General features: G+C 40.8%; 1 protein-coding gene across 2 annotated transcripts; it reads left to right on the top strand.

Annotated features, from left to right (window-relative positions):
- Positions 1–144: 144 nt before the first annotated feature.
- dnai4 (dynein axonemal intermediate chain 4) lies at positions 145–10,166 on the top strand. Of its 2 annotated transcripts, XM_069511093.1 has the most exons (17): positions 145–345; positions 425–593; positions 680–843; positions 1,062–1,168; positions 2,183–2,339; positions 2,849–2,982; positions 3,884–4,048; positions 4,350–4,529; positions 4,676–4,830; positions 5,612–5,698; positions 5,853–6,007; positions 6,167–6,327; positions 7,076–7,194; positions 7,336–7,434; positions 8,222–8,445; positions 8,530–8,683; positions 9,765–10,166. In XM_069511093.1, the coding sequence occupies exons 1-17, from the start codon at positions 287–289 to the stop codon at positions 9,807–9,809; spliced, it is 2,334 nt and encodes a 777-aa protein (XP_069367194.1). In that variant the 5' UTR covers positions 145–286; the 3' UTR covers positions 9,810–10,166. The 2 variants fall into 2 exon arrangements, with proteins under 2 accessions (XP_069367194.1, XP_069367195.1); XM_069511094.1 differs by lacking the exons at positions 145–345; positions 425–593; positions 680–843 and adding an exon at positions 1,264–1,421.
- The last annotated feature ends 1,940 nt before the right edge of the window (positions 10,167–12,106 follow it).

A 12,106-nucleotide genomic window follows, 5' to 3' on the forward strand; every position in this document is an offset into this window, starting at 1 on the left:
GAGGCAGCTGTAACCGGTATATATCTCATTTAATAAATTACAAACAGCTGTGGTTACTCTCAGAGAGTGTGCTGCCTTCAAAGAGTTTGGCATCAAAGTCAGCTGCCCTCAAACAGTTTGGCATCAAAGTCAGCTGCCCTCAAACAGTGTGGCATCAAAGGCAGCTACCTTGAAACAGTGCGGCATCAGAGGCCGCTGCCTTTACTTATCAGTGGCAGTTTCTGTTGACACCGGAAGTGCCTCTACGAGCTACCGTTGCCACGATTTCAGCTTGCCCTTATTGACAATGTCTTCATCGGTGGCAAAAGAAGAAAGAAAGAAGAGGCGCACTCTGGTATTGAGGCCGTAAGTTGACATGTCATCAAAACAGGACAGTCATTGTAATCTAAGAGTAGTTTCAATCAGTTATTTAAACGTGTTTCAGATCTTCACGAACAGTAAATGTATTCGCGTCGGGAATGTATGGAGTCAACCAAGGTACCAGACACACCAGCAGCGTGCTGGGTTCGTCCAGCAGGAGAAGTTTCAGTCTTGGCCGCGGAAGCAACGTTCTAGAGAAGAGCGCCACCCACACTCCGAGACAAGATGCTCGGGTAAGTTTACACATGTTTGGAACAGCAGTCTAATGTAGAAGCAGTTACTGTATGTCGGGGATAACAGGATGACTAATTGTCTGCAGGTGTTGGATGAAGAGGACAATGATGTCACTCCTCAGCCGCTGTACCAGTCTGATCCTGTAGCAGTACAGGTCAAAGGCAGCAGGTTCTTTGTGGAGGAAATCTCTGCTGGATCAGCATCAGACCAGATAACAGCCACAGGCAGCTTCACCAGGCTCTTCTCCAGGTGGCACAACAGGATACTTGAATATTTATCACAAGCATCAATTATGAATCAATCAGTGTTGGATTTATTAGTAAGGCAGATGATGCAGTATCAGACAATAGCAATTTTATCTTTAAAATATAATGTGTTGCCACAGGGTTAAGAATGCTCCAAATGAAATGAACACAATGGCACTTTATGTTTTTTTACTTAAAATTGAACTACATTTTTTTTCTCAGGTCACTATTAGGAAGTAGCAGGATATCCAGCCAGTCTACAATAGACTCCATGACTGAGGATATTGAGGAATCATTTTCCAAACGAGACATGCCTGTCAACTTCCCAGGTTCATAACAATATTCACCTTTGAGAAGAATTATACACACACAAACATGCATGCTCACAATGTCCTTGTTTTTGTTCTATTGTTTGTTGGCATAGACGGATTATCATGACCACGGGCCCTAGACACAAACTCGCCACAGGCCCCCGCCTACACACGCAAACAGTGCGCGCGCAGAGGCGCTCTTCCCATTACGCACATAACAATACCAGGCAACACGCACACAAAATTACTGTCATCCAAACAGATCACACAGGTGCTTGTATGCATCAATGCTGTGTCTGAGACAGCTGACTAACTTATCGATAGCCACATTGAATGTTCTATTTGTAATTTGCTTTTCCCATCAAATACCGCATCTTTTTGTGCGCTGTCATCCTCAAATCGTTTGCACTTTCTGGTGCGCTGGAGGTCATATTTGTACGTCTGGCATACGCCTGGCACAGCTAAGTCTTCATTTTCAAAGTCTGTGAAAAGACCTCTCTGTGCTGATGCAAAATCACGCAGCGATATAGGAAGGCGCACAGCTGTCATGAGCTCTATGTCCGCTTTTTGGAGCTGTAAACTTGTCAGTTGGAATCGAGTCAGAATGGATGGAATATGCTGCACCAAAGCGGCATCTTTCGCTTCTTTTTCTTTCCTTTGTTTTCTTTTAGCTGATCCACTGAGCGCCCGCTTCTCCATTTTAAAAACGCAACCCCCAGCGTACGGACATCATTGTGTCATCACACATTACAATTCAAATGATTTTATTATCATACTACATTTTCCAAACCACATTCATTCCAATATTTTATTTTAAATTTTACCAAAAAAAACCCAACAAGTCTGAAGGCCCTGGGCACACGCCCACTTTGCCCATGCGGTAATCCGTCTATGTTTGTTGGTCTTGATCACTTTTCAACTAAATGTAGTATAATACAGTTACATGTTATAATGACTGTGTGTCTGTGGCAGATAGCTTTAACATGCTGTATTTTTTGTTCTTTTTGTTTCATGCGTTTTGTCTCTTGCCAGATGTGAAAGGGAAGAGAGACACTGCGAAAGAATTGGTGACAGAAGAAATGTTGAAAGAAGTCATAGACGTCTACATTTCTGAGACAGACAACATTTCACTGCTGGACATACCCTCCTCTGTTGTGTCAGTGGATGCTGATGATGCAGAAGCTATCATGTAAGCAAAGTTGTCCTCTTCTTGAATTTCCTAACCACTTTTATTCTTTTTTGACTGAAGAAGAGAGTCTATACCATGTGATACATACTAATACAGTACTGCAGAGACATATGTATTAAGAAGAAGAAGAAGAAGAAGATTTACTTTTATTGTCACATTAACACTTTACATGCATACATGAAATTGTTCTCCGCATTTAACCCATCCAGTTGGCACCTGTCGAAACATGCACATGCATAGAAACACACACATTGACAGATGCCATGTACACACATATACTGGAGCGGTGGGCTGCTGTTGCCAGCGCCCGGGGAGCAGATGTTGGGGGGTGGTGCCTTGCTCAACGGCACCTCAGTGGTGGCGAGCGGGAGCGGGGATCGAACCGCCAACCTTCCGGTTATTCCTGATCAGTGACAATTTTCCTATGTTGACACATATAGCTGTGAGTTGAATTGATCAATATTTATCTTTTGGTTTAAGTTGGTGTCATTTTCACCTTGTTATTACAGAGAGAGAAACACTCAGTATGCTGAAGTTTGCAGAAACAGAATGGGCAAGGACATGGAGCGATCAATGCAGACACTGAATGGATCAGTGAAACACAAACATGTCCAGATCGATGGCATGGCAATGGTGGACACAGGTTAGGCTCATTATTTTTTCTCACAGCTTACAATCTTAATGTTGCATTTATTGATTGTTGATATGTTGTGTCTTGTCCAGTGTATCAGAGTCAGAGGCAGGAAGAAATGTATCAATTCCACTGCAGCGATCACATGTATTTGTTTACAGCACATCAACACCAGTGTTGGTTCTCACCTTCAAAATCTCTCATGACATCTTCGTCTGTGTATTCTATGTATATGGCAGCGCTTTTTGAGATATTTCTCTTTGGTATTTTTAATTTTTGCGTTGGTCACATTAGAAACACCCCGACTCACATGTGTTCAATCCTGCGTATGATCTTCTGCCGTTTTCTCACATCAGTTCCTCTGGACATTCTGTGGACTTTGTACTAGGAGACTGGCTGGAGAAAGTCTGCGGGAATTCCATAGGGTCTCACTTGGACATTTGCGTTTCGACATACAGCCCCTCCAGAGATAGTCTGGAGGATCTGCTGAGTTCAGTGCATGTCTTAAATTAGCAATAGTCAGAGAGCAGGTGAACAAAGTCCAAAACCCTTTTTCCAGTGTCTAAGATAAAGTCATTGCTTTGTACAAAGCCCTATGAGACAAACTGTGATTTGTGAATATGGGCTATACAAATACAATTTGATTGAATTCGATTGATTGTACTTAACCCAAAGATCGTCAGTGGTCTATAACAGAAAAGTATTAAATATGTAAAATATTCAAATTTTAGAAGATGAAAGTAGTAAATGAAACTCAAACTTATTCTTAAGAAATTAAGAAATTATGAATTGCGATAATAAGTAATCATTGCAATTTTAGTTTGTACCTACTAACTTACACTTACAAATAGAGGAAGTTCTTTGTTTCATCTGGACTGTATACAATCAACAATTTATTGTTGTGTTCCCACAGCCATGACTGTCAGCCCCTGGGACATGTATGACACTCTGCACAGCCCTGAGCAGGATCACACTGTGCACAGTCCTGAACCAGAGAAGCTTAACTATCCAGATGCTGTCGTTTACATTAGCAGAGGTGCAGAGAGGAGCATGTTATTGGGCAGCACCGCCAGCATAGGTAACAATCACAGAAACTCATCAATAATACTGTGGATGATTTACTAGTGTACATTTGACAATTGACAATTTAGATAATCTTAAGGCACTTTACATCGTAAGGTTGACCCTTACAGAGTTATAGAGAAACTCAACAGTTTGAGGAAACTGTGGAGAGAAAAAAACCGGAAGAAACCTGTAGAACCTCTAGACTCAGTGTGAGCGGCCATCCGCCTCAACCTGTTTGAACAATCTTCCTGTAATGATTCAGATTAGGGTTTGCAACAACTGTTATGTATTCATTTTCTTAAATTTCTCTTCAGCCAGTGCTGCTGGCTCACTGAAGGCTATGGATCTGTTTGGAAACCCCTTGAATTCTGACCTGCAGATCATTATGCATTCAGAGAAATTCCAATACTGCTTACTGGTAATGGAGAGGGGCATCCTTGGAAATATCTTTCAACCTAACCTGGCTGTATATAGACAGCTGCCTGTACTGGAAGGTAACACACATTTACATACCCTCTTTTTTCCACTTCAGAAGTTCAGAATCACTGATGCACAAACTGTGTGTACAAGTAGTAATGCAGGTAAATCAACCTGTTCAGTGGTCAGACCCATTTGTGACTGTGATCTCTGATTGTTTCAGACCCAGACAGTCCAGCGAAGCCTGGGACCTTAGAGCAGAGGAAGGAGGATGCAGAAAGCTGTGGGTCTCCTGCTCTGCAGCATCTGTGGACTTTCAGCTGTGAGCTCAGCATAGGACGCAGTGTTAGCTGCATGGCCTGGAACAAGAAGAACCCGGTAAAAGCTAGGTAGCTGTGTAGGAGGATGATATACCTGTTCTAAGTCCTGCCAGCTAAGCTCTGCTAGGTCAATTGTTTTTTATTCCAGGGAAAATAGCTTTCACTGAGCACAGCAGACCTATTTAATGAATGAACAAACCTGATATCTGGGTTGCAATCATGAAGTGTATGTAAAAATGGATGACATGTCTCCACTTCCTCCAACTATCCAGAAATTATGCTAAAATATCCTGTATATGAACGCAGTAGTAATTGGGGGATGGGACCGTAGTAGGGAGGTCCTGTTAATACACACGCTCAACCAATCAGCCAGCTATAAGGAGGCAATGATATTTTTTGGCTTGACTTTTGGGGAGCAGTTATGTCATCCCTCTTTATATACTATCTGTTGTTGTGATTCAAAAACTATGGAAGCAGGGTAATCCAGATTTGCAGATAATCGGTTGTGATAAATACATCCAACATACAGTGGAGGTAAATTGAATTTTCAATTGTGTTGCATGAAGGGTGTAAAAAGTTAGATTTGACAACACTAATGGAACTTTGCAGAGTATGACAAGTGTCCTTGTCATAATTCTCAGAAAACCTTTTTAAGTAGTTTTCATTGGATCTCATTGAGGTCTGCATGATCTAAAGTAACAGTTTTTCACCATCTGCAGAAACAACATTCTGTTCAGATGCTATTAGAAAAAAGTGAGACAGTAAATAATTTCTCTGCCTGGATGTTAAATATTTGTACTATTCTAATGATTAAGACATATCTTCATGTGCTCTGTTAGGACCTACTAGCTGTGGGTTATGGTGAATTGGATAGCAGTGACCTGAAACCTGGCCTGGTGTGCTGCTGGTCTCTCAAAAACCCCACAGTAAGTCTTTCTTTTGACCTTTATGGGTTCATTAAGACCTGTCTGGGACCTTTTTCACAGACTTCCAGGCATCACACTATCCCAGTCAGCTGCGTACACAATGTTTAGTGATAGGCAAAGTAATGTGGGAGTTGTGATATGTACTCATCCGCAGTGGCCGGAGTGTGTCGTCCACTGTGACAGCGCTGTGACCTCTCTGGACTTCTCAGCCAACAACCCCAGTCAGCTGGCTGTGGGGATGCATGATGGCAGCATCGCTATCTACAATGTACAGAGTCAAGACAAAAACTTTCATGTGATCAGTAGCAGGTGAGGACTGTGTGTGTGTGTGTGTGTGTGTGTGTGTGTGTGCGTGTGCGCGCTTATGTGTGTTTGTGAGACAGTGCAGCTATGACATGAAGCACAGATAATTAAGCTCTTTTTGATGCTACACACAATATTTTTCTTTGTGTCATTGTTCCTGTGCAGCGAGTGTCCTAAAAAGCACTTGGGTCCAGTGTGGCAGCTCAGATGGACTCAACAAAAGCTGAGTTTAACAGGAGAGGAGAAGGGGGAGGCGCTCTTCTCTGTGGCTGGTGACGGCAGGATCAGTAGCTGGTTCGTCCTCAGCAGTGGCTTTGATTGCATAGGTATGTGTAGTGAGCAGCAGGCTGTGGTTTGTGCACTGTCATCTCAGCTCATGGTGCATAGTGATAAAGACAATGAGTTTACATGGATTCAGATTTAACCCATTCATAAACCTGATGGAGTTAATTTTTAGATCTCACTCTTTTTTTTTTAGCTATTCTATAAATACTTTAAGCACTGATACACCCCCTCTATTTATGGTAAACACTGTCTTATCTCTTAAATGTTTTAAATATTGATGTGCTCTGTTACACAAGACAAAAAACATATTTGAAAGGTTGAAACTCTACTAAGAAATTGATTGAGAGTTTTGCATAATGTTTTGAAAGGCTGAAATTTATTTTTCCTTCTTAACTGCAGCAGACCAATTGTCTGAAAAAAGGAGGCAGGGGCAATTGCTACAATGACCTTATTTTGTGTTTGCTCTCTGCTGAAGTACAGACCAAGTCACATGTTGTATACTGGGTTAAATGTTTTTTTCTTTGATAGTTTTTCCTCTCTCTAGTCAAGGTTTGTGGACAGAGGATGATTTATAAATATAAATAGATTTTGATTTATTGAAACATTTATTGAATAAGGACACTACAGCTGATTGCATTTGAAAATGTATGATTTGACATTTCCAATGCTATGAAAACGTGTTCATATTCATACTTAGCTTATTTGTAAAAAACATACTACAAATGATAAAACATTTGGTGTATTATTATTACATGATTATCCAAATCAGTGCTGTATCTTCTGTTGTAGACATTATGAAGCTCAAGAGGATTCATAATATAAGGAAGAAGGCTGGAGGAAACACAGACAAGACGGAAAGTGTTCTGTCTGCACTGACTCCTGGTCTGTGCTTTGACTTCCATCCAACAGTAAGTTTGAAGCCTTAGTGCAGCCAGGCTGACAGTAGTTGATGATTTCTAACATGTTTATGCAGTTACAGTTGCACAGGATGTGTTTCTCCTACTTAAACTTATGAATGAATTATTTGACTGTTTTCATCATATTATCAGGACTCCAGTCTCTACTTGGCTGGAACGTGGGATGGTCACATCCACAAGTGCTCCTGTTCCAACAGTCAGCAGTTTCTGGAGACTTTCAAGAAACACTTTGTGAGTCCTTTTTGAGTTGAAAAGCTCTATTACGTCCTGATTTCAACTCCTGTAGCATTTCTTTCTGATGTTGCGACTTTTTGTTAGGTCTGTGTAGCAGTTATTACCACTTGTTCTGGCTTTCTTTCTCTTTTACATTTTAAAACCTGTCAGATGCCATATGAAACTTATATATACATATTTATCATCTGCTTACCGTGAATTTAGTTGCTTGCTGGTCCCTTTGCACAGGTGAGGTGGATGAATGTTTGCATGTATATAAGGTGGTCTTACATCCAGTTCAAATCAAAGGTAGCTTAACATATAACAAATATAATTATGTACAAGTTCAAAGTAGCAAAACAACAAAGTAATTAAAGATTATCAACAAACTTAGGAGCGTGCGGTTGAGAACTGTTTCTCTGCGGTCTTTATCCTTGGTTGCACACCTGGCTGAATTAACCTCTTGCTGCGCATCTGCTACATCATTGGCTGGTGTTAGTCTCAGCCCATCAGCTACAGCCAAAACATGCTCATTAAACCAAATGGCTCCAACACCACTACTGTGGGTTGGTCAGTTCACAAATGTTTTTTATGAAGCACTTTGTGCACAACTATAACACAAATAAGTCTGCACTGGTTTTTCCTGGGTTCTCTGGTGTGCAGCACCTGTCACTTTAACTACTACAAAACTAAGGTTGTCCACTTGTTGCTGATGTTGTTATTGCCCTGGCTTTTTGTTCTATATCCTGGGCCACAGGGTTGAGTAACAGAGAAACTCTAACTTTGATATCTTTCTCCCTGTAAGTGTCCAGTGAACTGTGTCACATGGTGTCCACTCAGTCCTGATGTTTTTTTGAGCTGCTCCTCTGACTGGACCATCCAGCTGTGGAAGCAGGACCACCTTCAACCCGTGTTAGGCTTCTCTTCCCAGAGGGCAGTGTGCGACATCAAGTGGTCCCCAAAGTGGGCCACTGTATTTGGAGCTGTTAATGAGGGACAGCTCGAGATCTGGGACCTGAATTCAAGCATGTGAGTCAGACTGTGTAAGAACCTGACTTATTCACTTTCCTTAAGCCTTTCATTTCTCTGACATATCCCGTGTTTTTCTTTCAGCCTCGACCCAGTTGCTGTGCAACCTGCTGCCACTAGTGTCATGTTGAAGACCCTGCTGTTTGCCTCACACTCAGATTGTGTCCTGGTAGGAGACAGCAATGGACAAGTGACAGTTTACCAGATCAAGAACCTCAGTGTGGGAGAGAGCAGCCAGGTAAAACTGTAGCACAAGTGGCCAGGTATACTAGTAAATGCTCTGGGTACCCCAGTATGCAGTGAGTAGAGGATTGTTGCTCTCTAAGAAGTTTCCATAATCATCAACTTTCAGTTACACTGAGTCACTTGAATAACTGTAGTTTATACTGCAATAGATATCACTTGTCTGAATTTTCCAGGATTATAATAACAATGTGGCATTTACACACTGACATATCTGACCTGAGGCTGAAGTTAATTCCCAAGCCCTACCTTTTAAATTTTACATAGTGTAAATGGGTTATTTTACATATCTTTCACCAACTCTTTCCGATGAACACGATCAAAGACACCGTAGCCCACATTCATGGTGGCTAAATTTTTCTGGAAACATAAACTCAACTTCTTATCCTGAACACATAAACATAGAAATCACACAAACCAAGTCAGAACATTAATACACACATACTAAAATAACATCCAACTATATTTAACCAGGACACTTAACAGCCCCATAAGCCTTTGCAGCCATGCTGTCCAATCAGAGTGATATATTGGTACAATATAATTTTATACATCGTATGGCACTGCTGGGATTCTTTCTTGATCTTAAAATGTTTCAAATAATAATACAAATATTTCCAGAAATATGATTTTTGGAACTGAAATTGAAGTAGGGCACCAGAACAGCTACTACATACACTATGCATGGACAGTGGGACAAAAGCATTATCTTTAATAAAACATTAACATTTAAATGGGCCAATTCTCTGGTAACTTACAATGAATGTCAGGATATGTGGCAGCTGTGGCTCAGGAGATAAAGAATATGTGAATATGACTTATATTGTAAAGAGCTTTGAGTGGGTGATAAGACATATATGTGGATATTTAAATACTGTTCATTTATTCTTGACACATCTGCATTTTCAACATATGTAATCTTTGACTATTATAGAAATGCTATCATGCTGCTGTGTGTTAATGTGCATTAGTTAGCTGTGAGGCATTAAATGCAGTTTAGAAGTCAGTCAGAGACACAGATATCTGATGGTCACTTTACATGAGAACCAAAGGTGTCTCTGCATCTTTTCTTTCAGGTGGATATTCTAGAAGACCTCATCCGCTCTGCAGCTTCCAAATAGAAAGAAACCATTTGGCTCTCTGTCTTGAATAGAGGTATAAATACCAAGAAATTAAGTATACATTGATAAGTAACACACAGTAAAGACATGTTGGATTCAGTTACTGTTAAAAGCAACAGTTTAAAGATTTTTTAACTGAGCTTGACAAGAGAAAGAGGCACTGCATATGTTTTATTGCTTTATGGTGCTTAAATCTTCAGAGGTCACTTTGTTTTGTGATGTATAGTGCAACCCAAGAGATTTGTGGTTGTTTTTCACATTACATTTTGTCATTAATATGTTCAGTTGCATTTTCTAGTTTTCTACTCTATTTTCTTTTATTCTATTCTATATTAAATTTTTTTTAAGCAACATCCACATCCACCTACAACGCCAGTTGCTCATTAACTCATAACCCTCTCATAATTTGCAGTATGTGCTGCTTCAGTCATTTTCCAGCATTTCCAAAGCTTTTCCAATATTCAAGAAACAAAATAAAAGTGAATATTCTAAACCCATACAGAAAAAAGTATTATTATTATTATATTGTTTCTATGCTTTGTTTTGTTTCGATAAATTAAATTTGATTGTAAGCTGTACATACTTTGCAATTAGCTGACAATGTATTATTATTTTTTGTTGAGAAACATTTAGGGCATGATCTACTAAAGGTACTCGGGTTTTAGGGCCCGAGTGCTGTGAAACAGCGAAGGGACCTATTGTAATGGAAGGAGTTATTATTATTATTAGGGCCCAATCGCTGTGAAACAGCGGAGGGACCTTGTATCCCCCCTTCAGCCATGGGGGATACAAAGTTTAAATTATCTTTTCCAAGGGCTGAAGGGTGTGGGCGTGGCTAAGCAGCGAAGTTTGTGTAATGGCGTTTGTGGTTAAATCACTTATAACTTCTGCATACATTGTTAGATCATGACCAAACGTCATAGGGTGGACGCTGGACTCGGCCTGAACGCGTACATATGCACATAGCGACATATATCATAGCGCCACCTACTGGTTATTTGCCTGTATTCACATTTCATGTGATCGATCTCCTCCTACAGATTTCATGGTAATGTCTTCAAACTAGGTCAGGTTACTCTTCAGCCATGGGGGATTAAAAGTTAGTAAAATCTTTTCCAAGGGCTGAAGGGTGTGGGCGTGGCCAGGTGGCAAATTTTGTGTAATGGCGTTTGTGGTTTGAAAGACTTATCATCATCACAAGATCCTGAAACTTGGCACACACATCCACGCTGATGACCTCATACGTATGTAAAGGCTATCGTGTGTGGGCGGAGCAAAATGGCTCTGTAGTGCCCCCTTCAAATCTTCAAAACTCCCTTGCCATTGGGGTTAGTTTTGCATAGGTGGACGCACAAAATAGCCTCTTGACGTCATGGCGCCAGGTCCACAGAAAGTTGGCCATTGTGATTGGAAGACGCATTTTGACGCCATTTTTGCCTGTTTCCACACCTCACACATGATCTAACTCCTCCTAGAGATTTAATGGAAATGTCTTCAAACTTGGTCAGGTGACTCTTCAGCCATGGGGGATAAAAAGTTAGAATTATCTTTTCAAAACTCTGAAGGTTGTGGGTGTGACTAGGCGGCAAAGGTCGTGTGATGGCGTTTGTGGTTTGAAAGGCTTATCATCATTGCAAGGTCATGAAACTTGCCACACGCGTCTACGCTGACAACCTCGTAGGTATGTAAAGGGTATTGTGCGTGGGGGGAGCTGCGTCACATTCCGAGTTGTGTCAGGTTCTGAGTTGCAAGTACTCGGGCCTGTTCAGTGCTGCTTGCAGCCCTAGTTTATTTTGTTCTTCCCTTTGTTCACCCTTCTCTTAATTTCATTGGTTCTTCTTTTTGTTTTACCTTCAGCAGTTACTTTTTCGCAGATACTCTCCCATATCGCGTTTCTTTGAGTTATATTAATATTTCTTTGCTGTAGCTCAACATCATGTTTGACACCTCCAATTAAACGGCATTGAATGTCACTTTGCGCTTGCGCTCAATGTGCTCTCTGTAATGCTCCATAGCGGAAACCAGTAATGCACGCGAAACACTCATTTAAATACTACTGCCTCTACCATGTTTGCACCTGTTATCATATGCGCAATTATTTTTAATAGATCACCTGCAAAACACCTACCAACCAAATGTGCAATCTGTTATACTGTACATGCAATTTAGCACTCTATATTTGGGATCTTAGTAGATCAGGCCCTTAGTGTATTACAGTTTTTTTCAAGCACTTAAAAGCGCTTACCCATACTTCAGATACTTTTTCTAAGCACAGACTCACACCTACAAACCACAAT

The sequence above is a fragment of the Paralichthys olivaceus genome, chromosome 16 (assembly GCF_024713975.1).
Source record: "Paralichthys olivaceus isolate ysfri-2021 chromosome 16, ASM2471397v2, whole genome shotgun sequence".
In the NCBI taxonomy this organism is placed as follows: Eukaryota; Metazoa; Chordata; class Actinopteri; order Pleuronectiformes; family Paralichthyidae; genus Paralichthys; species Paralichthys olivaceus.